This window comes from Coenobita brevimanus, chromosome 53 (assembly GCF_032717465.1).
Source record: "Coenobita brevimanus isolate Jiangsu-jjx chromosome 53, ASM3271746v2, whole genome shotgun sequence".
Lineage (NCBI taxonomy): Eukaryota > Metazoa > Arthropoda > Malacostraca > Decapoda > Coenobitidae > Coenobita > Coenobita brevimanus.
Window position 1 is genome coordinate 41056955 of NC_137006.1, and position 25229 is coordinate 41082183.

At 42.3% G+C, this 25229-nt stretch overlaps 1 protein-coding gene across 1 annotated transcript in view; it reads right to left on the reverse strand.

The window, feature by feature from the left end:
* The window catches only part of LOC145400804 (voltage-dependent T-type calcium channel subunit alpha-1G-like), a 470580-nt gene that overhangs the window by 307309 nt on the left and 138042 nt on the right, over nucleotides 1-25229 (reverse strand). The window contains exon 13 of the mRNA XM_080273240.1: nucleotides 7778-7933. Coding sequence (XP_080129366.1) covers nucleotides 7778-7933 — 156 coding nt within the window. The remainder of the gene's footprint in view (nucleotides 1-7777; nucleotides 7934-25229) is intronic.

Genomic DNA, 25229 nt, shown 5'->3' on the forward strand with positions numbered 1-25229 from the left:
CCGATTTGGCCTTGTGAGCAGGTGCACCGTCCTGCTGAAACACTCGTGCACCTGTTAGCTCGAAGGAGTCTGGTAAATGATCACACAGAAGCTCCAGGTAAACATCCTGATTCACTCTGAGGTTCTTGGGAAGTACAACAAGCTTCCCCAAACCCTTCCCTGAAAAACAACCCCATACCATGAGTGAATCAGGATGTTTAACTGTGCTTTCTACATACCGTGGGTCAAGTGGGTCACTACCTTTGCATGCTCCTCTGTTACAGGTAACACTAAACGTTGCCTCATCAGACCACAACACTGACAACCATTGCTCCTCACCCCAATTTAGATATTTATTAGCAAAGGCAAGCCTACGAATTCTCTGGCTGCTAGAGAGAAGAGGCTTTTTCACAGGCCTGTGACTTGTGTAACCAAGCTCATGCACCCTACGAGACACTGTTCTCACTGACACCTCACCAAACACTTCTGGGTTGCTCTCCTTAATTTTCCTTGCACTCACACAAGGATTAAACTCCACTGCACGTTTTAAAACATTAACAGACCTTGGGGAAGTTTTCCTAGGCCTACCAGACCTCGGTTTCTTTGTGGGAACTTCACCACTGTTTTCCTCCCGAAACCGCGCACACCAACGACGCACTGTCGATCGTCCCACACCAACCAATTCACTAATTTCCTTTGTCTGGTGGCCTGCCTCCTTTAGAGCAATGATCTGGGATATGATTTCACTCGATAGTTCACGGATAGGTGCCATAACAAAGTTTTGAAGGCCAAAACACTGCGGGACACTCGGTAAAAAATGGCGCAATTTGAGAGGGACACTCGGCGGAGTTCCTCTCTCTCAGGCAGCCCGTGGGCAACTGAGGCGGGAACCAACCAGCGCGTCAGAAGGCCTCAGGCTACCGTGACGTCATGCTCGGAGCTCAAACTTGTGGCTCAATTCTTACCCCCAAAAATGGGGTGATTCTTTTTGGGCCATAAGTATTGCGCGCCCGGCGGACATCGCTGAATACTTCTGACGAGCACTGTACTTTGCAATTTTCAATGTTAGCCACACCATGCACTCATGGATTTTTTTAAAGCTCTTGGATCTGGCCATGTGGAGAGGATGGAGAGTGAGAGACTAATAAGGAGAGTGTATGTGAGTGAGGCAGAGAGGGGGAGAGGGAGGGGGAGGCCAAGGATGAGATGAAGGGATGAAGTGGATAGGTATATGAGGGACGGGGGGTGTGAGCTGACAGCAGGACAGTGAAATGGAAGGGGACAGGGCGACGTGGAGGCGATTAGTTTGTGGCCACCCCTTATGGGATTAAGGCGTCTAGCAATAGATAGATAGATAGATTTTGAATCTTTGGTCTCAAGCAGTCCTTTAAGGACAGAAGCCCCTGGTTCTCACCAGACAACCTATTATCCACAGGCATGAATTATTACACTAATGCAATTATTTTTGCTCTTCTGGCCACATGGCTACAGATATGAGATATTTATGTATTTGGAATATATATTTTTTTCTGTTTATTCTTGCTCAAAGTGCTGGAAGGCATACAAAACAAAATATTAAAAATGAACAGATGTATATAATGGTGACTGTATTTCAGTGGTAAATTTCTTTCATACCTTATATTTATCTTTAATTTCCATATTTTACCATAGTTATGCAAATATTCAGCCATCACAACACCAAAATTATTAATTTCAGAATTAAAATGGTTTGAAGAGGTGTGGTCTACCATTGTGTAGGAGAAAGGTTGACATATGTTATCAATTTAGAGATATACCAAAAGAGAAACACAAAAATGCATAGTAAATCAACAAAAACATCACACCACAGTCACAGGTTGTGGTGTGCTGAGGTGGTAAGTCTCTGGGTACATACTAGGTGACCCATATAGAATTACAAATATCACAATTTCCAGGAATTCATTATGATTTTTTTTTTTAGTTGCACAAATTGATGCCATCAGCAGTGAAATGGTTAATTCATACTCACACACCCTATGACATGGTATTTTTGGGATTTTTAAATATCTGGTAAGGAAATTTTTCTTGCTGGAACATAACCCTCACCTAACACAATTTTCATTTAAAATGGTAGTTTTTTCATACATTTCTAAGTGGTAAGTGAGGAATTACTGTATTCAACTGCTCTAATAATGCTACGGGTTTTCAGTGGCTTCATATCAGTCTCATCAGTGATTAGTGCTGCATATTTTTAAGTACACTCAACCATCGAGTAACGTGGACAATAAGGACTGGACAAGAACTGTGCTACTCAAACACGCGCCACTCAAACAATATGTTTGGATGTATAATGGTACAATGTGTTCTGGCGACTTTTCAAAACTCTCACTTTTACCCCTTCTTACCATTCTACCCCACATAAATTATCCCCTACTTATAAGCACTATCAGGTAAAACACTGAGAGGGATATAACTATTGTGACCAAGAACATGAAAGGTATTAAAATAGTATTAACAAAAACAAATCAGTGTGTTGTTGATGCATTGATCCCTGGCACTCTCCTCCCACCCTCCATCCCCAATGTTGTTTTTGTCATAAAGTTTCGCCTTCTATCGCATCATGTGGTCTTCAGTAGGGAAGCCGTTCTTTCTCTGGCGCTTCACATAACACCCTATGAGCTTCTCCTCAGTCAGCTTCAGAACAAAATTGTGAACTTTCACTGATGCCAGGTTAGCATCACCAGGGTTCCCAAGCATGATCTTCTTTAACTTCTTCTGGTCCTTCCAAATAATTCTAATGGTGCTTTCATTCACACCATGCTTTTTTGCCATTTCTACCTGCCTCTTTCCCTGCTCTAACTCATTTACTATCTCATACTTCTGGGCATATGTGAAGATGCGCCACTTTCTGGGTGGCCGGAGCTGATCACGTGGCATTACTAAGAGTCTATGCCCTTGCTCGACAGATGAAAAAAAAAAAAAAAAAAAAAAAAAAAAGCTACACTGCATGGGCAGAACTCAGTGAGATGCGAGAAGGGACTGATAGCTGTATACTCAGTCGGTCCAAAATGTTTTGGGAAGCGCAATATCAAATGAAGAATGTGGAACTGAACACTAACTTACGAGATTACATGGATGAAAGAGTACTTTTTTTCTGATTAGCAAACATTTTTGTTCCCTTTCCCTCTCTAAAATTGTGAAACCCATGTGTGTGTGGGATAGAACTCGGTGAGATGCGAGTAAAGAGTGTGGCCATACCCTAATGTACGTTGTCCAATCATGGCATGTCTAGCGGGTGATGTGACCGCACGCGACTTTCAAATTTCAAATCTTCCCACGTACGCTCAGGTTTTTCACTGTGTCGATTATGATCTGCTGCATTATGCTGAGTGTGTTAGAACAAAAACATGTTACTCAACCGTGCATTACTCAAGGACTGAGTGTACAGAAATGATTGGTAACTGAGCACAAATGACTGGAGAAACAGTCATTACTAGAGTATTATATTATATTATCTATGCTGCTCAATACCTTTACCAATAATAAAACAAGGGACTTATAGTCATGTGCAGTATTCCACTCTTCTTGACTTGAGCCTAGTACAAGTTTGCTAAAACAGTGCGATGAAAATATCCATGGTGATTCCTGTCCTGCTGTATATTTTTCAACTGTAATTTCTAAAAGGCAAATCCCTCATTTATACTTCAGTCTCTGAATAGCTCAGAAACATTAAACTTCAAACAGTGCTGTGTAAATAATAAAAAAAAATTGTTAAAAGAAAAATCTGGCATTGGAGTTTTTTACAGCATTATACCATATGGTACTTGGTGAAGCTGAGCTAATGCTCAAATGCGACTGTGGACCAAGAGCCAACCAGCAATAGTGGAGGCCAGAAATGAACTGCCAGTATTATGCAGATGAACATAAAATGTACCTTTGTTGCTTTTAAAAATATTGCAAAATACACAAAAAGATGCACGGATGAAAGCTGACAAGTGCTTCAATAGTGTGTTGAGTGTACAGTACTATCAGCAGCCAGGACAGTGTGGTGTGGGTGGTACAGTGGTGTGGCTGGTGATCATGCGGGCTGGTCGGGGCCGCTCACCCGGCCGACCCGGTGCTGGTGAGGGCCGCTGCCCTCACCCCGCAACACAAACAACCGTACTGTACCAGCGCGCTCAGTGCACCTGCCAACACTCGCAAGTTACCCACTTACACTACCTGCAACTGGAAATCTGTTCTCTTCCAAGGCAGCAGGCGACTCTCTCTGCCCGTGACCTGCCAAGAATTGTTGTGCCCTGTTAGAGGGGACCACGGGGAACCCAAAACTGCTTGAGTCCAACTAAACATGTACATTAACTGAGTGACAAAAGGTGGTGTGGCTCCATTACCTGTTATGACAGGGTGGTCTTCTGGGATATTGTACAGTTGTGGATACTGACCCACACACTAGGGTCTTTCATGTTAGCAGGTCTACATTCATGCTCCCATCTGGTTTCTTTTACCCACATCAAAAGGACAGACCAAACTGTAGTTGATACAGTATTGTATTTTCTGAAAATCATCAGTTCTTCTCAGTTTCTCCATAATTCAAATGATGGTGTTCTTCTTTCTCCAGTGAACTGTGAGTGAGAGTGCAATGTGCTCCTACCCACAGATGCAAGACACTGATGATACACAGTGCACAATTTTAAGTGGCATAGGAGACTTTGTAGTACCTCTTCTCCACAGATTTATTTTGCATATTACACCACTTTATCCTCTTGTTAAGCTACTCAGCTAAACTATGTAAGTACTAGTAATATAATAACACAAAGAAGAATATCAGGGTGTAACAGTCATAATAAACTGCTAAGGAAAAGGTAGTACAGTATTAAGCCTCCAATACCACACAGAATACAGCACATAATATGACTGAAACAGAAACCACAAATAAACACTGATGCCTGAACAGATGCTTACTGCTACTGACACAAAGTTTTCATGAAAGTCAGGCATGTTATCAATAAACATCAACAGCAATAAATGACCAACAAACTGCAAAAGCATCCACAATGATATAGTAATCCTTTGCAATACGTCACCATAAAAACAAAGTTAGTAGAGTTCTGCATTGTTCATCCTCTGAATAAAAACAAGTTTTACTTATTAATTCCTTAATCCAATAACATATTTTTAAATTTTATTCTAGCTATAAACAATTCTATTCAGCTTGAGAGACCTCTTGTACTGCAGACAACATTTGCTTTCTTCAGTAAGGAAAATCTCTCTTGCATAAAATCATGAGGTGATAGCAAGAATAAAATGAAAAATTATATTTCAAGGGAAGGAATTTAATTTTTATGAAGGCACTACTTTATGTGCAGTAGAGTAAGTGGTTTTCCTGGAAACTGACTGATCATACGACATGCAAACCTACCATAACTCCACTGATTACATTCTTAAATACACTTAAAACAAGCACATTAAACTGACAAATACAGTACTTGTTACAGGAAAGAAGAAGAAAATGACATTAAAGAAAACATTTTAAAAGTCCAGGTATTTACAAGCTCCAAAAACCACAAGGATATCAGGCTAACTCATACCACAGATAAGTGACTGAGGCTCAGCGAGGCTCCAAAACTAATTCCCAATGTTCATCGATCCCTAACTCACATGAATAGTTAAGTACAGTCATAATTATGCAGAAGATTTATACCTACAAACTGTATGGGTGGATCTGTTAAATTATTCCTTCCACACATCTAGTTTCCACAATTTTTCTTGCCACCTATTGTCTTACACACATCTTGTGAAAGGTGACCTCAATCAACTGGCCACAAGGGACTTTCTTTTTTTTTTTTTACAAAACCTTTTTTTCAGTAATAGTGGTATCATGTTAATGGATATGCCATCTAAAGTTCAGTGGTTCTTTACAACATTATTGTGATGAATATATTACTTTACAAACCTCCACTGCATCATCATTCACTGTATTATGCAAAGTATTGCTAAGGTAGTCTGATACGAAGTTCTTTATCAAGTAAACTGTCTAGTGTTAACACTTAAGCTGCTATGGATGCACTTGAGCATTTTATACAGACAAATGCATGACCATTTTGTGTTCAACTGAGAAAATTCTAGTAACCAATGTTAAAAATGGCTTAAAATATCTCTGAACCCACAAAGCAAGCAGCTCATTATCTAACTGGAACACAAAATTTTTCTTGGTGGCATAATTACACTGCACTGTGTACAACATACAACTGTATTGCAAATATGGTGCTTTAAATAAAAACCTGCTGAAGTGAGTGTAATATAATGAAACTTCAAACCACTAAGACAAGACTATATCAAACCCAGATACTATTTTAAACAAGATGTGAAACTACTACAACTACAGAACTTTCACCAGTAACTACTACACTAAAACTACCAACCCATTTCTCAAGTCATACTTTGAAAGACCATATAATCTTCAAAACACATACTGAAATACAAAAGAGTAACACTCATGGAAGACTGACAAAAGATTCATCGGATGTAATGTATGTGGCAGATTCTGAACTGTGGCTTGGGTGTCCTGAGTTCAGTGTTCTTAATCCCTTCAATCCGGTGATGTGTTTAATGGACTTATTCTTGTTACCTCCAGATGATTTTATTCAGCTTTGGGGTGATATCTTGTAGTGAAAGAGTTAATGAAAGCTAAGTCTATCCCCTCTGGTTTGAAAGTCTCTCCTCAGCCAAACTGAATACAGTAATCCGAATATGGCAAAAATACAGGAAAAAGGTGTATCACCAATTATAAGGGGATAAGGATAGTAGTCATAAGAGATGTAAATAGTGGAACATTTCTGACAGGAATGGTAATTTTCCAACAATATTAAATAACTCTACAGTAGCAATGAACTGTAATTAACCACTCCAGTCTGATGACATATTTCAGGCTTAATTTTTACTACCTACATTTATCTTATTTACCTCTGGGAGAGACATCAGACTGTGAATAGATTAACGGAGACTATTTCTAACCCCATCACTAAAAAATATTTCTCCACACTCAACAGTCATCTTGAGGTAGCATGAATGAAAAATAAAAAAAAAGTTACTGAATTCAAGGGGTTAAAGAACATAAACTGGCTGATCAATAACAGCTGCAGAAAATATAGTATCATGCTATATCTTTTAACCTCTGGCATCATACTGCAATAAACACTGTAAATAATGAACCTGTTGTAACTTGGAAGACTGCTTGCATTATTAAACATATAAAACTAGTCCTGAATCTATACTACAAACCAGCAGAAAATTTTATTTTTATTTTGTGACTGGCAACTTGAGGAAGCCAGAGAAGTACCTAATAACAAGAGACGAAGTGTCCATTACATGTCATATATCAATACTTCAGAAAGAAAAATGCCTAAATGATAACATATCAAATATCACTGCCTCAGAAGGGCAAGAACCAATATGTTCTGATATATCATTGGTTCATAAGGGGGGTGAAAGGAAAATGCATGTACAGTCTGAAACAAAACTTTGTCTAATTCACCTCTTCTACTTCTCACTTTCCTCTGCTGATTATTAATCCAAAGCTGCAAGAGGCTTGGCATGTTTCTCTGCCTAGAGATGATTTTCTCAGATATGATGTCTCAGGGAGGAAAGTGATGGATGTACCATAAATGTGAAGTAGACACACTGAATGTGACAGACATGCCCCAATGATAAGTAGATGCAGGAGAATGGTAAACAAACTTTTGTCCCTGGCTGTACTTCATCTTAACCTAAACCTATTGAAAAGGAGGCAAGATGGGTTGAGAAAGGCACAAGGACTCACCTCAGCAGAGAAGCCCTCCACCAAGATGGCCACCAACAAGTTAAACAATACGTAGTTTCCGAAGGTCATCAGTGCCACAAAGTAAAGGGATGCCCAATGACTGGTCCTCTCCATCCCATTGAACAGCACTACATTCCAGTCTTCTTGGGTTAGGATCTGTGGTGACGATGATGGGATGATGGTGGTGGTAGTGATGGAATGTGGTGTAGTTGCATGGTGTAGGGGGTGTGGTGATAATTGTGGTGGTAGTGATGGAAATGTGATGGTAGCAGTAACGGTGGAAGATTAATGGTATAAATGTCATAATCATATTTCCATGTAGGGTAGTAGAGAAACGTATTGGTGTCAACATTAAGAATAAAGATACAGTGTATATTTTGTAAATCATGGATACAGAGAATGATTGTGAGTGTGTGGATGGAATGGATGAGGAAAAATAAAACCATTAGCAGTTGTTTTACAAATACAATTCCAAGATAGCTTTGCCAATGGTTTGCAAGCTAAATAATAAATGTAAAAGTATAGGTACCAAATTTGATCCGTAACTAGAATGAAAAATCAACTGCACTGGATTTTTCTCATACCCACCATGGCTTGCAGGCTCCTACAAAATTTTAGTAGCCATAACAAGCAATGAACTTTAATAAAATTTAATAAAATTCAGTAATACTGTATGATCTACTATAGAAAAACAAAATATCAAAAGTTGCCAATGACTGAAGAACACTGACAAACAACTCGGTAGACACCCAGCATACATGCAGCAATTAAATTATACTGTACAGTCATAATGCATCATACTGTGTTGTCATTAAACATACTCTCCTCTGCTTATGTTCTGCAAATTCAAACAAATACCAGAATCATGCTACTTGCCTGACATGAGGGACATGCTCATTTTAGACATAGTATGCTTATACAATACAGGTACAGTATGCACTTTTGTGCAATACAAATTATAAAGAAGATAAATTGGAACTTAAAGAATGACTGGCAGCCCTGTAGGCTACTATTAAGCCACAATGATATACATAAAGGTAAACACTAATCTTTGTGCGAAGTGCTTCGTCTCAGAAATACCACTTACATACATATATATATATATATATATATATATATATACTGTATACAGTATATATATATATATATAATAAATATCTATATATATCTATATCTATATCTATCTATCTATATCTATCTATCTATCAATATATTTGTGTGTGTGTGTGTGTGTGTGTATATACAGTCAAGTCACCTATGGCGAGTGCTTCTATAGCACAGCTTTCTATGACATGGCAAGGTGCTAGGCCCCCCAAAACAAACCATGCGCATAAACTATACCTAAGGTGCGGGAGTGGCAAGGTTTGAAATGCGCAGGCAAATTCCCCTGGTGGTCGGAGATCGAACCTCAGCCCTCACCTGCCATTCAAGCCCCACTCAGTTTGTAGCCAGACAGCTTGTCATCTGATCACCCTCCCATTTCTTGTGCCTATTGTTATGTATTGTGCCCTTTATTATTTATTGTTTAGTGTTTAATTTGTGAGTAATACATGCACTGACTGATTGCCTGAGTGTGTGTGTGTGTAAAGTGGGGAAAAGTGGGGTGAAAAAGGGGACTTTGGGCAAACATCAAGAACCAAACTGCATTTTCCCCAAAGCTTTAGTTATTTGTATGACGCGGTTTTCTATGGCACAGGCATGGTCCAGAACCAATTAACCGCACCTTAGGCGACTTGATTGTATGCATGTGTATATAAAGTATTTATGTATATATATATATATATAAATATATATATATATATATATATATATATACAGTATATATGTATATATATATATATATATATATATATATATATATATACAGTACTCGTCAAAATTATTCAGCATTGTCAGCCGGGCGCGCAATACTTATGGCCCAAAAAGAATCACCCATTTTGGGGGGTAAAAATTGAGGCACAAGTTTGCACTGCGAGCATGACGTCATGGTAGCCTGAGGCCTTCTGACGCGCTGGTTGGTTCCCGCCTCAGTCGTCCATGGGCTGCCTGAGAAAGAGGAACTCCGCCGAGTGTCCCTCTCAAATTGCGCCATTTTTTACCGAATGTCCCGCAGTGTTTTGGGGTTTACCACTTTGCTATGGCACCTACCCTTGAACTATCGAGTGAAATCATATCCCAGATCATTGCTCTAAAGGAGGCAGACCACCAGACAAAGGAAATTAGTGAATTGGTTGGTGTGGCATGATCGACAGTGCGTCGTTGGTGTGCGCAGTTTCAGTTGGAGAACAATGGTGAAGTTCCCACAAAGAAACCGAGGTCTGGTAGGCCTAGGAAAACTTCCTCAAGGTCTGTTAATATTTTAAAACATGCAGTGGAGTTTAATCCTCGTGTGAGTGCAAGGAAAATTAAGGAGAGCAACCTGGAAGTGTTTGGTGAGGTGTCAGTGAGAACAGTGTCTCGTAGGGTGCATGAGCTTGGTTACACAAGTCATAGGCCTGTGAAAAAGCCTCTTCTCACCAAGAGCCAGAGAATTCGCAGGCTTCCCTTTCCTAATAAATATCTAAACTGGGGTGAGGAGCAATGGTTGTCAGTGTTGTGGTCTGATGAGACAATGTTTAGTGTTACCTGTAACAGAGGAGCACGTGTGTATCGATGCAAAGGTAATGACCCACTTGACCCACGGTATGTGGAAAGCATCCTGATTCACTCATGGTATGGGGTTGTTTCTCAGGGAAGGGTTTGAGGAAGCTTGTTGTACTTCCCAAGAACCTCAGAGTGAATCAGGATGTTCACCTGGAGCTTCTGTGTGACCACTTACCAGACTCCTTCGAGCTAACAGGTGCATGAGTGTTTCAGCAGGACGGTGCACCTGCTCACAAGGCCAAATCGGTCACCAATTGGCTTCATGACTGCGAGGTATCATTCATGAAAGACTGGCCAGGAAATAGCCCAGACCTCAACCCGATTGAAAACCTCTGGTACCTCGTAAAGAAGAGTCTCCAAGGGAAGGACGTGAGCTCTCTGCCTAAACTGGAAGCCGCCATTCATGACTCCTGGGACAAAATACCCCTCCAGCACCTAAGGAGCCTCGCCCTTTCACTTCCAAGACGTCTCAGGTCCGTGAAGAAGCGTAAAGGCTACCCTACGAAGCACTAAAGGTAAATAAAATGCATTATTTATATGTTTTTTCAATGTTGAAAGGTTTGTTTCTTAGAGGGGACACAGGGCGCTCCATACTTCTGACGAGCACTGTATATATATATATATATATATATATATATATATATATATATATATCTATCTATCTATCTATTGCCAGACGCCATAATCCCATAAGGGGTGGCCACTGACTCTGAGTTATTTGTTTTACAGGGAGGGGCACTAACCCTCCACCAACCCAGTTGCTGACACGTAGGAAGCACGTATAGTTTGGTTATATGGTTACCACTCAGTGTTGTAAATGGTTTCTTGGCTTACAGGAAACCATTTGGCTTGTCACTCAATGTAAAGCCACATGTAAAGAAAAGAAAAGCAATAAGAAGTGACAGGAAAGATGGGAGAAATAGGAAGAGAGAAGGGCAAATATATATATATTTATATATACAGTATATATATATATATATATATATATATATATATATATAATACATATATATAAGTAATCCCTCTAATATCCGAATGCCCAATATCCGAACGTCCCCACTAACCGGACATAATCGTCCCAGGATCCAATATTCCCAAAATGGTCTGAAAACCGCAAAAAAATCGGAAAAAAAAAAAAAAAAAAATTCCCGCCCGTAATTTCAACTTGGCACGCGGGGCACAGGACAGCTTTGTTGTGGCGCGTCATTCCTCCGACGTCTGCTAGAGCGCCCCTGCATCCTCCCCACTTTCCGCCTGCCTCTCGTCGCAAGTGAACGCTCATCGTCATGGCTGCCCATGTGCTCACTTTTGTGGTGGTGCCTTACCTGCTGCAGGCACTCCTGCTGCTCTCGTGCCTCTCCTTCGTGTGTGTGATGATGGCCCCGCCACCTGAGAAGAAGAAGAGAGTGGTGCTGACTCTGAAGAAGAAGCGGGAGATATTGGAAAAAGTTGATGCGGGGTGGTCTTCTTCCCGCATCCTCCACGAGTTCAACCTGGCCCGATCTACTTTGTTTGATATTAAGAGATCCCGAGACAAACTCATGCAGTACACGGCTGACTTCTCGTCGAGAAGCAAACGCAACGTGGAGAGGAAGGTGATGTTTACTCCCAAGTTTGCTGAAGTCGACCGCTCCACGTTGATTTGGTATCGACAGCAAACGTGCTGCTGGTGTGATGGTACGTGGTACGGAGCTGAAGGCTGCTGCTGAGAAGTTCGCCAGGCTTCACAACGCCCTAGACTTCAAGGCATCCGAGGGTTGACTCTATGCGTTTAAGTTACGACATGGCCTTACCAACCGTAAAGCTCATGGCGAAGCTTTGGACGCTAACAAGGATGGAGTTGACAAGTTTTGGCACAAGGTGAAGGGCTTGATCGACAGGGAGGGCCTCACTCTCGGTCAAGTCTACAATGCTGATGAAACTGGTTTATTCTATCGCTCTTTGCCAAAGAACACACTAGCCGAGGAGACGGAGAAGCGTGTACCTGGCCGCAAGCTCTCCAAGCAACAGATAGCTGCTTTGTGTTGTGCCAATGCTAATGGCATGCACCGGCTTAAGCCCGTTATTGTTGGCCGCACAAAGCAGCCTCGGTGTCTTCGTGGGGTGATGGATGTCCTTCCTGTCGTCTGGTACCATTCTTTGAAGGCATGGTTTACAGCCCAGATCTTCAAAGACTGGTTCCACCGCCATTTCGTCAAGGAGGTCATACATTATCAGACGGAGATACTGGGAATCCCACGTGACCAGGTAAAGGCCTTCCTTCTCCTCGACAATGCACCTGCCCACCTGTGCGACAAGGACTTGGTGGCTGAGAATGGCCGCATTAGATGCATGTTTCTGCCACCTAATATGACTGCTCTCATCCAACCAATGGACCAAGGAGTGATCATGGCAACGAAGAGGCTGTACCGAAGGAAGATCCTGGACGAGGTGATGGTTGTTCTCAAGGATGAGGACGAGCACAGGGAGGGATGGGACATGTGAGGCCAGCGGAATTTGGAAAACCTTCGCTGTTACAACATCAAGTCTGCAATCTACAACTGGGCCAGTGCATGGAAGGAAATCCCTGTCAAGACTAGAAAATGGTTGGTCTCGTCTGCTTCTCGGAATGGATGTGGAGTACGATTTCGTAGGTTTTGACGTGGATGCCTTTCATGCACGTCTATGTATGCGTGGCGACGATGTTGATGTGGACGACGTGTGTGAGTGGTTGGATGACAACGAGGGCAATCCTGGGTATCAGACCCTGTCTGATATCGAGATCGCATCTTCAGTTGCAGGTGTCAGAACCCAGCTTGAAGATTCCGACGAGGACGGCGACGATGATGCGGACTCCTCTCAGCATGACACAACTCCAGCCATCCCCAAGCTGAGCGCACTCCGGGAACACCTAGAGTTCGTTCTGGACTACCTGGAACACCCGGACTGCGACAGGGAGATGGGGCCCTTGGGACTTGTGGAGGAAGTGCGTGCTTTCAGGCAGCGCATCATTAATCGTCAGAATCGTCATTCCTTGCATCAATCAACCATTGACAGTTTTTTCAGGCCCGTGACCCCCGCTGTGCCCAACCCTGGCTCCACTCCATTGCCTCCCCAAGACAGGCCCTCATGCTCCGAGCCACAGCCCAGCACATCAGCCACGGTGGAGTCACTGCTCGACGTGAGTTTGCGTCCATCTTCAGAGTCGTCTGCAGTGGCTACGCCATAACCACAACCCAGCAACGCACCCCTAGGTCACCTGCCAGCGATACTCTCGGACTCTGACAGTGAATAGACGCCAAGAACTTCTCCACTAGACCACACGGGAATTTACAGTGTTGTGCAGTGAAAAAAACAGTGCATTGTGTTAAGGATTTACAGTTGTGAATGAAAAGACAAACAATTTTTGGACTAAATTTAACGTAAATAGACTTGTGTGTTTTTGCTTTAGAAAATGGTTATAAGAGTGGAAAGACTTAAAGTGCAGAGTGCAACACTTAGTAAGTTACAATGGAGCATAAGTTAGACAAGAGTGAGCACTGTGAAGAGAATGGACTACTGAGTGCGAATGACTAAGTTCAGTGCAAGACTTCATGAACAGTGTACTGCAAGTGCTTCAGGAAATCCTTCTTACTGTCAGAGTCTGAGAGGAGGCGGTTATTCATCGAGATGGCCGTGGACTTGCTGTAAGTAGGCAGAATGTTTCATACTGTACTCTACTGTATTTTCCATACTATACTTACCTCAAACACCTCATTTCACTCTTTTATATCCCTTATTGGTGTGAATATGTTGTGTCTTAGGTGCTATGCATGTGCAGTAGGGAGGTGCTTTTCTGAGTTAGGCTAGGTTAGGATCCATAACTACCAGTCCAGGAGCCAGGGACTTGTAAGTACCCAGAATGTTTAATATTGTAAGAACCTACCTCAAAAACCTCATTTTATGCTTCTTTTGCATTTATTTCAGTCTTTTATGTCCCTTATTAGTGTGATTTGGGTCTTAAATAGGTGCTATGCATGTCCAGAGGGAGTTGTATAGGTGTTTTTCTGAGTTAGGCTCCATAAGTACAAGTCCAGAAGCTGGGGCCCAATATCCAGAGAGGACCACTATCCGGACCTGCCTATGGCTCTATTACGTCGGATATTGGAGGGATTACTGTATATATATATATATATATATATATATATATATATATATATATACTGTATATATACATATTAGAACATATGCCAGCACATTTCCATGGCCACGTGGCTAGTTTGCACACAAACATGCTAAACCACTGCCTTCCTGTTCATGCATAAATGCACTGCCATCTATCATAAAATAATGTCCACTGTGCCAAACTAGGAAAGAATATCACATTATGAAACAATGTAAAAACATAATCATGGGTAGGCTATACACTGTAAAAAAGAGCAGTAAAATTTATTTACCAAAGCTAATTCTAATATTTTATCATCACTAATATAAACTTTGCTTTACCTTAATGAAATTGCCAGTTTTATGTAATAGAATTAAATCACATACAACAAAAGTTTGCAATTACCTTCATACATCCTCAAGAATATACAACTTGCACTTTAACAGGTAAGGGCATTTGCACCAAGACATTATACTCAAAATCACACCAAAGTTGCTTCCTGTCATACTGGTGTAGCCACACATCTCCAGCAACATCACCATATCTCTTGCCAAAACAAACAAATCACCAACACCTTTCACCCCTTCAGTTCAGTGATTTGTTTAACTGATTTAGTCTTGCTATCTCCAAACTATTTTATTCAGCTTTTGAGAGAACTCTTCTAGTGAAGGTATAAATGAGGCTATATCTAACCTCTTTAGTTCAAAAAGTTTCACCAGTGCTGAGTAAAGAGTATGGTCTATCTATCTATCTATCAATAGCCAGACGCCCTAATCCCGCAAAAGGGTGGCCGCAGACAAAACGCCTCCAAGTCGCTCTGTCACCCACCATTTGACTACCCTCCCCTCAACTCACCCCTCCCTCCCTGATATACCTCTCAACTCCATCCCTCCACCTCATCCTCGGTCTCCCTCTCCCTCTCCCTCCCTCCACCTCACCTACATACACCCTCTTAGTCAGTCTTTCATTCTCCATTCTCTTCACATGTCCAAACCACCTCAGTGTATTTCTCCTAATCTTCTCAACCACATCCACATCCACCCTACAGCGTTCCTTCACTTCTTCATTCGTCAACCTGTCCCTCCACGTCACTCCACATGCTCCTCTCAAGTAACTCATTTCCACTGCTCTCACTCTTGACTTGTTCCCCTCTTGCAAGGTCCACGCCTCGCTTCCATACGTCAGGGTAGGGATCACAATACTATCATGCAGTGACTTCTTAACTTCCATACTCACCTCCCTATTTCTCATCACTGCTTTCAGTGTACCAACAACCTTCCTTCCCTGCTGTACCCTTTCACACACTTCATCCCAAAAAGTTCCATCCTTACTCATCACACTACCCAAGTACTTGAATGCACTCACATTCTCCATATCCTCACCATCCAACCTCACTGCACACTCTGTGACTTCATTCCTCTCAAACACAATAACTTTACTTTTGTTTACATTAACTTTCAGATTCCTCCTCCTACACACTGTCCCAAATTCATTCACCAAACCTTGCAACTCCCATTCATCTTCACTCAACAGTACTGTATCATCAGCAAACAGCAACACCGGAAGCTTCCAAATCTCACCCTCATTCATTAAAGCCACCCCCACATCCACTGCCCTACCCTGCACCTCCTTTCCAACCCCATCCATGTATATATTAAATAGCCATGGAGACATCACACAACCCTGTTTCAGTCCCACATTGAGATAAAAAAACTCACTCAGCTCACCATCCACTCGCACCGTAGCCCTAGCTCCCTCGTACATACTCTTCACAGCACTCAACAATTTCCCCTCCACTCCATATATTCTTAATACCTTCCACATACCTTGCCTATCTATTCTATCATAAGCTTTCTCCAAGTCCATGAAGGCAGCATACACTTTCCTTCCCTTCTCTAGATACTTCTCCACTAAACATCTTAGAACAAATATCTGATCTACACACCCTTTTCCCTTCCTAAATCCCCCTTGTTCTTCTCCAACTAGTTCCTCTGTCATATGCCTAACCCTATCAATGAGTATTCTACCATATATTTTACCAGTCACACTAAGTAGGCAAATACCCCTATGGTTACCACATACTTCTCTCTCCCCTTTTCCTTTGTATAAAGGAACAATTATACCTGATTTCCAGTCCTCTGGAACCCTTCCCTCTTACCAAGCCAATCTACACAACTTCCATACCCACTCCACAAGAATCTCACCCCCATACCTAAGCATTTCAACACACACTCCATCAATTCCTGGGGCCTTTCCCAACTTAATCTTCTTCATCGCTTCCACTACTTCCGCCCTACTGATCTCTTCCTCCCTCCTCTCATCTCTTCTTCTCCCAGCCATTCCCCAACCACTTATACTCGCACTGCTCTCACTCTCTACATTCAACAAATCCTCAAAGTGTTCCTTCCATCTCCTCAGTTTCTCTCTCTTCCCCACCAACAATCTATTATTCCTATCTTTCACTCCCCTACTATTTCCCCTTTCACACTGCCTTACTTTCTTTACCTGCTTCCAGAACAATTTCTTACTCTCCCTCCATTTCACACTCAGATTCCTCCCAAACTCTTCATCCACTTTCTTTTTACTCTCCTTCACCAGTCTCTTAACCTCCCTTCTCCTGCTGATGGCATGAACTTAGAAAAAATACATAATTGGAGTGAATGGGTTACTCTCCTTCCTCATCTCTGCAATGTCTTCTCAGTCTGGTTACTGTAGATGATTTTGATTCCCTATATCCTTATATAATAACTCTCACCTGCATTATCACAGTATGTAGTTAAACTGTAACTTAACATACTGTTCAACAGCATACTGTAACTGTACATACACAGCATCATCAGTGCTACATAATAACAGCTGTGATATGACACTTTCTCATTTCAAAATTGTACTGAGGGTGTATTGCATTCATTAATTTGAGCCCATGGCTATACTGAACTGCATCTAAAACATCCATGACTACTACAACTTACTGCACCTAAAAAAAAAAAAAAAAAAAAAACACTCTTTACAATATACTTTGAAATCATCAGAGAAATTACCAATATGCCGGGAATCGAACCCGGGACTCTCAGGTGAGAGCCAGGCAGCATACCACTACACCACGACCAGGTAAAAGTTAACTCACGTTGTCACAATCTTGTAACCAACGTCCCTCCGCCCCCACTGTGGGCATGAAGAGGATGAGTTAACCCCCTGGCACTCGGGCAAGTAGATGCTTTTAATCTATCCCAAACACTTACGGCAAGTCAGAATGAAGAGAGAACCTGTATTTTTTACACAGGAAAAATCATCAGAGAAATTACCAATGGAGGGACGTTGGTTACAAGATTGTGACAACGGGAGTTAACTTTTACCTGGTCGTGGTGTAGTGGTATGCTGCCTGGCTCTCACCTGAGAGTCCCGGGTTCGATTCCCGGCACATTGGTAATTTCTCTGATGATTTTTCCTGTGTAAAAAATACAGGTTCTCTTTTCATTCTGACTTGCCGTAAGTGTTTGGGATAGATTAAAAGCATCTACTTGCCCGAGTGCCAGGGGGTTAACTCATCCTCTTCATGCCCACAGTGGGGGCGGAGGGACGTTGGTTACAAGATTGTGACAACGTGAGTTAACTTTTACCTGGTCGTGGTGTAGTGGTATGCTGCCTGGCTCTCACCTGAGAGTCCCGGGTTCGATTCCCGGCATATTGGTAATTTCTCTGATGATTTTTCCTGTGTAAAAAATACAGGTTCTCTCTTCATACTTTGAAATGGTGGTTCCAAAGGAACATCTAGGAATTACATACTTCATTGTTTATGATGGAAAGTGTGGATAACAAAGTAGACAATAAACCTATGAATACTGTACAGTAAATGGAGTGCCACAACAGAACAATATGGATGATGAAAGAAGTACGTTTCATTTTGTTTTCATTTTTGAAGGCTCCAACATGCTTGCATGCATCAGCCTTGGTCACCTATTGGCTGCTCTCCATGCTACTTGATCTCTGGCTGCTTCCCTATTTAGTTCCTAACCCTGAAGTCACACTCAATGACCTTGTCCAAGAAATTTTTCGGTCTTCCTCTCATTACTCTATCTCCAACATTAACACTTCTCACTTTCTGCACCCAATTATCATTCCCCATCCTCTCCAGATGCCTAAACCATCTCAGTCTACCTCTCCTCATCACAACACCAATATGCTCCAGTCCCATCCTACCTCTCTACTCTTCCATTGTAAACCTAGCCCCCCCAGGCCTTCCACTCAAGGACGCACTGGACATCCACCTAATCATTGCCATTTCTGTACATTTGAGCCCACAAATATCCTCTTCCTTTTCTGTCCAGGTCTCACTACCATACAGCCTAACACTCCTAACACATGCCACACACAAAGATCCTATAGCAAAAGAAGGAAAGCCCTCTCAGTGTCAGAAGAGACAACAGCTCCCTGAACTTCTCGCAACCACTTCTCACTCTAGCCACAGAGCTAGCTCCTGTCCCACCTCCAACACATAACATGTCTCTCAAAAAACAAAACTCTTCCACACACTCAAGAGACTCACTAGCAAGTTCAATCCTTTCACGCCTGTCAATATCCACATGCACTCCCCGACACACAAATCAGCATTATATTGCAGTCTACCTCTAATACCACTACATCTCTTATGCACCCACTAATCACAAACACTGCACAAGATGGAATTACTTCCCACACCCTTGTGACAAATCGCACATGGCCACTCTCCCTATGACAGTACTGCCCCCAGTTCTAAATACCATCACTTTTGTTTTAACTGCATTTACTCTTAAGCCCTTGTGTCCCATACCATCTCCCCACTTCCTAAACCTTTCTTCCACCTCCCTTTCATTCTCTGCAACTATTACTAAATCATCGGCATACATCCCTTTCATTCTCTGCAACCATCACCAAATCATCAGCAAACAATATCTCCCACAGGAGTCCATTTCTGAAGTCATGTGAGAGGGCTTCAACCATGATAAACAACAAGGGGCTCAAGACTGACCCCTGATGCACATCAACATTCACGCAAAACTCATCACTCAAATCTCCATTCACCCTTATCTGCGTGTGAGCACCCACATACATGGTGAAAACAATCCTAACCAGCCACTCCTCGATCCCAAGCTTTCTCATTGCCCACCTCACCACCTCTCTAGGGACTCTATCAAAGGCCTTCTCCATATCAACAAAAACAAAGTACAGTTCCCTTTTCTTTCCTATATATTTTTCCCGAAACTGTTGAACAATGAATATGGTATCAGTGGTCCCTCTGCCTGGCATAAATCCAAACTGCATCTCATCAATATTCACTGTTTCTCTAATCATACCTTCTAGAACTCTCTCCATTACCTTCATTATCTGGTCTAAAACCTTTATGCCTCAATAATTTCCTTTTTTCCAGGGTATCACCCTTCCCCTTGTACACAGTTACAATTACACTCATCAGCCAATCATCTGGGACAACACACTTATATATAATCGTATTTGTAAGGTCAGTGACTAACCTCACCCCTATATCTCCTGAGGCTTTCAACATTTCAGCAGTCAACCCAGACATACCTGCTGCCTCTCCCACCTGCATCCTGCCAATTGCCCCGCTCACAGTAGCAGCGTCAATCAAAGGCCAAGGGACAAACACTGGATCTGCAGGCTCCAAACCTTCCCTGTCCCAGTCAAATGCCTCATTCAACAACCAGATGTAATGCTCTCTCTATGCCTTTAATATCCACACTGTTCAGCACAACCCTTCCTTCATCGTTCTTCACACACTGCTCACTTATGATATCCCTGTTCTCCTTCTCCATCTGATTTGCCACCTTAAAAATCGAATTCTTCCCTTCCACATGATTTAGGTTATCAAGTACCTAACTGTAAAAGTCTCTGTGACTTAGACTTTGCCCTGTAAACCTCTTTTCTAGTCCTACACTTGGCAGCCAAGTATTTCTCTTTGTTATCACCCTTCTTCCATTCCTGGAAAAGCCTTCTTTTCTCCTTAACTGCAGCTTCTACACTCTCATCCCACCACCAAGTCACTTTATGTCTTGGTGGGTCTCTTGTTTATCTGCATACTGAAGCAGTAACTCTCAAGAGGATGGTCTTGATGGCTCTGTACTGCTCATTAACACTTCCGTCCACGTCTCCCAGTTCAGTCACCACTCTCCTCATCATGCTATAAAAGGCATCCCTCACTGCTTGGTTTTTCAACTGCCATATTTTCCTTCGAGATGCATAGGTCCTCTTTTTCATCACCTGCTCCTTAAGCATCATGTCACATATCAATAACCTGTGTTGCTACACACACTCTTCATTCCCTATAACTTTAACATCCCTCACTAACCTCCTATCAGCCCTCCTGTCTGGGAAATGGTCTATCTGGCTGCTATTTCCTCCAGGCTCGTACGTTATCAACTTAGTCTTTTTTTTCCTAAAATAAGTGTTGCATACAGTCATGTTCATTGTCTCCCCAAACTTGAGTACCGGTATCTTTTCCCTTCCTCATTTCTTGTACCATATGCACACACCCCATGTACTCCTTCTTATCCTTGAGCTGTTTCACCTACATGACCACATGACCATTTAATCCACCCCTAATACTACAATCTCATCATCCCCCATACCACTTACTACATGTATTAAGTCATCCCAAAATCAATCCTTCAATACAGCATCCACACCTGCCTGTGGAGCATATGCCGATACAATTGCAAACACCATCCCACCAAACAAACTTTTCAATACTATTATCTATCATTTACTTTCATAACATTCACGACATATTCCACCCATTTCTCCCTAACCGACACATTCACACTGCCATATCCATCTATCCTACCCTGCCAAAACAAAATTACAGCGACAATTCCTCCCGGCAATCTTTCTGGCTGATCCACCCCGATAACGGGACTTCTTGCACACATCCCAAAACCACCCACCTCCTACTCATTACCTCAACCACTTCCCCCACTCTTCCTCTCAGAATTCCCACATTCCACAAAGCCACTCTGATCCCCCTGGATGATTTATTTATTTATTTTTTTTTTTAAGAGACAATGAATGGAAGAAGGAAAAACAGAAGAAATATAAAAAAACAAGTCCATGTCCTGCGGCTTGCTTTGAATTACATTCTTTAACTTGGTCATAATCAGTAAAATAAGAAGGAGAGAGATGTGCCATAGGCCCCACCCACTGTATAATCCCAGGCCCAGGCAATGGATCAGGGACCCCTAGTCCACCAGCCTTGACCAATGGCTTTTGTAGTGGCCTTGGAGCACCCTGCCAGGACAGCTACAAGGACACCCTCCAAGTGCCCCTTGGCATTGTAACTTCCCCTTCATTATACAACCATTGATAGGGCTGCCTCCTGGGGTGCTACTCCCAAGTTCAAGCCCCTCTCTATTGAGCGGAAGCAGCAACCTGGGAACTGCAATGTCCTGTGCCCACAGGTTCGAGCCCCATCTCACCCTGGCCCCACGATCAACGTTGGCGGAGCCCCCATCATGCCTTCCCTCAAAAGGTTCGCCACTAATTAGCAGGGGCAAAGTTTTCTGGCTGCATGCCCTTGTTGGCATCAACCCCAGTGATGTAGTGGGGTATGTTGTGTGATATGTAAAGTGCATGTGGTGTAGTGTATGTCAGAGTTAGAGGAAGTGTTTGGGAGAGTATGCTAGTCTACTCTCAATACTGTCATGCTGAAAAGGCCAGCAAAGTGGGATGGATAGGTAGCTACTGAAACTGTAGCTCCAGCTCTCCCTAATACCAGCATTCCCATTCCCCTTGGGAGTATGACCCTAATTGGCTCGTGCTATAGTCGAGAAAAAGTTTTGCATTAATTATGCATTTTTTAAATAATAAGAAACACATAACTATACAAGGTACTATATAAACAAATTGGTGAGAATGTTGCAATGAACCCGACTAATTATATGCTTGGAGAGAGGAAAATAACTGGAATGCTGTTGAACAGACAGCCAGTGAAAGGATGGCGCATAAGTTTATCTGATCATCTGAATATGGTATGCAGGTAAAACTGGGAGGAGCTTGGAGGATATGGGTGACAGGAATATTGAAAATGATAGACAATGAGAAGCTAAGAAACAAAGAAATCACAGGTGAATACAAGCTTAAGGGAGTGGAGAAGTAAGAGTCACTGAACTTGGAGCAATTGGATTTAGAAAATTTCACGCATGCATGGTGTGCATACAAGGATTGTAGTGTTAGACTGAGGAAGCTAGAGCTGTGTGCAGTGTTGCTGGAGTAGTGACTAGAAAAAAAAAAAAAAAATCATTCATCATCCAATCCTATGTTGCTCCATGAGCAGCGTTGGAGCCCAGGGCTAGGCGAGTTGGTCCTGACATTTAAGATGAGAGTGACCAGCCTCACTCATCCTTGAGTGGCATTACGTGAGCAAAAAAATCCTAACCACTCCTTGGATATAAACCTGCACAAGTTGAATCTGATTGGAGCACCTTAAATTACCCACTAAACCACCAGGTGCCATAATCTGGTTATATGGTTACCACCCAGCATGGTATATGGTTTCCTGGTGTACAGGAAACCATATGGCTTGTCACTCAGTGTACTGTACAGTCATCTGTGGACAGAAGGAAGAAGAAAGAATGAAGGAAAGGAAGACAGAAGAGGAAGGAAGGAAAGAGGGACTGAAATGAGGAAAGGGCAAGCCCCAAGTGCAGCACTACATCGAGTGAGTGGATGGTGGGCCCCCCACCTATCATTTTAAAAAAAGGTGTACCTTAGTGAGCTGTGGGGGTCAAAAGAGCAATGAATGAAACAAGATTAAAAATGAAAACTTGGAGTGAGATCCAATAAAGTTCTAGGGACATCAGTGAATACAGTACTGTATACTGTACTGAAAGTAACAGGAATGAATACAGCCAATTCACCTGAAACAAAGTTAATTTATCAGCACTAGGAATAGTGTTGTGAGAAACCATATTGTACAAGATACAGAGCCTACAAAAATAACAGCTTGTGTTCAGAACTCTCCCCAGAGCCACCCCTAATGACCCCCCAAGCCTACCCTAACTGCCTCCAACTATCCTTAAAGGTGTTGAACAAGATAAACACAATTAGAAACACACTGCTGCAGTATTATATCCTGAAGTAAGAACGTAAACAGGTTTGGAGTGAAGGTGGATCCAAACTGGCAGAGGCACCTACTGTCCCCCAGCATGGTCTTCTTGCTGCATCTCTCTCTCTCTTGTTGCTGCTGCTGCTGCTCTACCCCCAACAAAAATCCCTTAAAGTCAAATGCAAACACCCATGGACACTACATTATCATCAACATTATCAGCACCACTATCAACAGCTTGCTCATGAGCTCTTGCTGGAGGCAAATGATTAGGTAGGATGATATAGTGATTGATTAAAGTAGAGAATATCTGTGTTTGTTAAATTGGTGGGTGGGGACACTCACTATCCACTCACTCGATATAGTGCTGCTGTTGGGTGTCTGCCCATTCCTCTCCTCCATCCTTCTTTCCTTCCATCCTCTTCTGTCTTTCTTTCCTTCATTCTTTCTTTGTCCTTCTGCCTATGGGTGACTTTACACTCCCACTTCTGTTTTTCTTTCCTTCATTCTTTCCTCTTCCTTCTGCCTGTGGGTGACTCTACACTGAGTGACAAGCCAAATGGTTTCCTAACACCAGGAACCATTTACTATGCTGGGTGGTAATCATACAACCAAATTTTGGCACCTGGTGGTTTAGTGGGTAATTATTCACTCCAATCGGATTGAGCCGGTGAAGGTTTATATCCAAGGGGTGGTTGGGGTTGACTGCTCATGTAATGCCACTCAGGGATGAGTGAGGCTGGTCACTCTCATCTTAAATGTCGGGACCAACTGCCTAGCCCCGGGCTCCTACACTCCTCATGGGGCAATGTAGGATTGGATGATGATGGATGATTTAATTTCTCCATGTGTAAGTCTTTATACAGTAGCAGCTCTGTCAATGTCTTCAAGCACTTCAGCTCTCTACTAAAATGAGCTCTCATAAAAACAAACTTGTCCTTTAAGGGCTTCAGCAGCACACAGGATTGTGTTCATAGTGCTCAAACTGTTGGATTCTTTATTTTCACTTTCTAGTGCTGGTGGTGGCTGTTGATTTTCAAGGCTGTGTATAGCAGCAATTCTTTACATTACAGCCTCCAGAGTTGCCAGCTACATCTTTGCCTTGTTAGTCAAATTCAAGATCTCTTCTGCTGTCACTGACTCCCCACCTGTCAGTAATTGCACAGCTGCTACTGAGTCTTGTGTTGCTGTCTATGGGCACTTGAAGCGCTCTGTTGGGCAAAGGAGTGCAGAGGTGGGGTACCGATACTAAGCAGGCATGATATAGTATAGCTTTACTGATCTCGCCCCATGACTCGAACATGGACTCCAGAGGTTTTTAGAAGTTGAATGTTTTCCAAAAATTTCTTACACTGGTAAGATTTGCCCAAACACTACTCTTAACATCACTCATGACCTTTTCAGCTCTATTACCTCCACCTTCATCATTTTCAACAATGCTTGATGTTAAGTCTAGCAAATCTATACTGTCTGTGGACATACCCACGAGTTCTTGTTGGGAGTCAATCTGAACATAAGTTGTACAGCTTATGTTCATAGAGTTTCAAAACTGCCGTGACAACTTCTTGGTCACTGGTTGAATTGTACAAGTT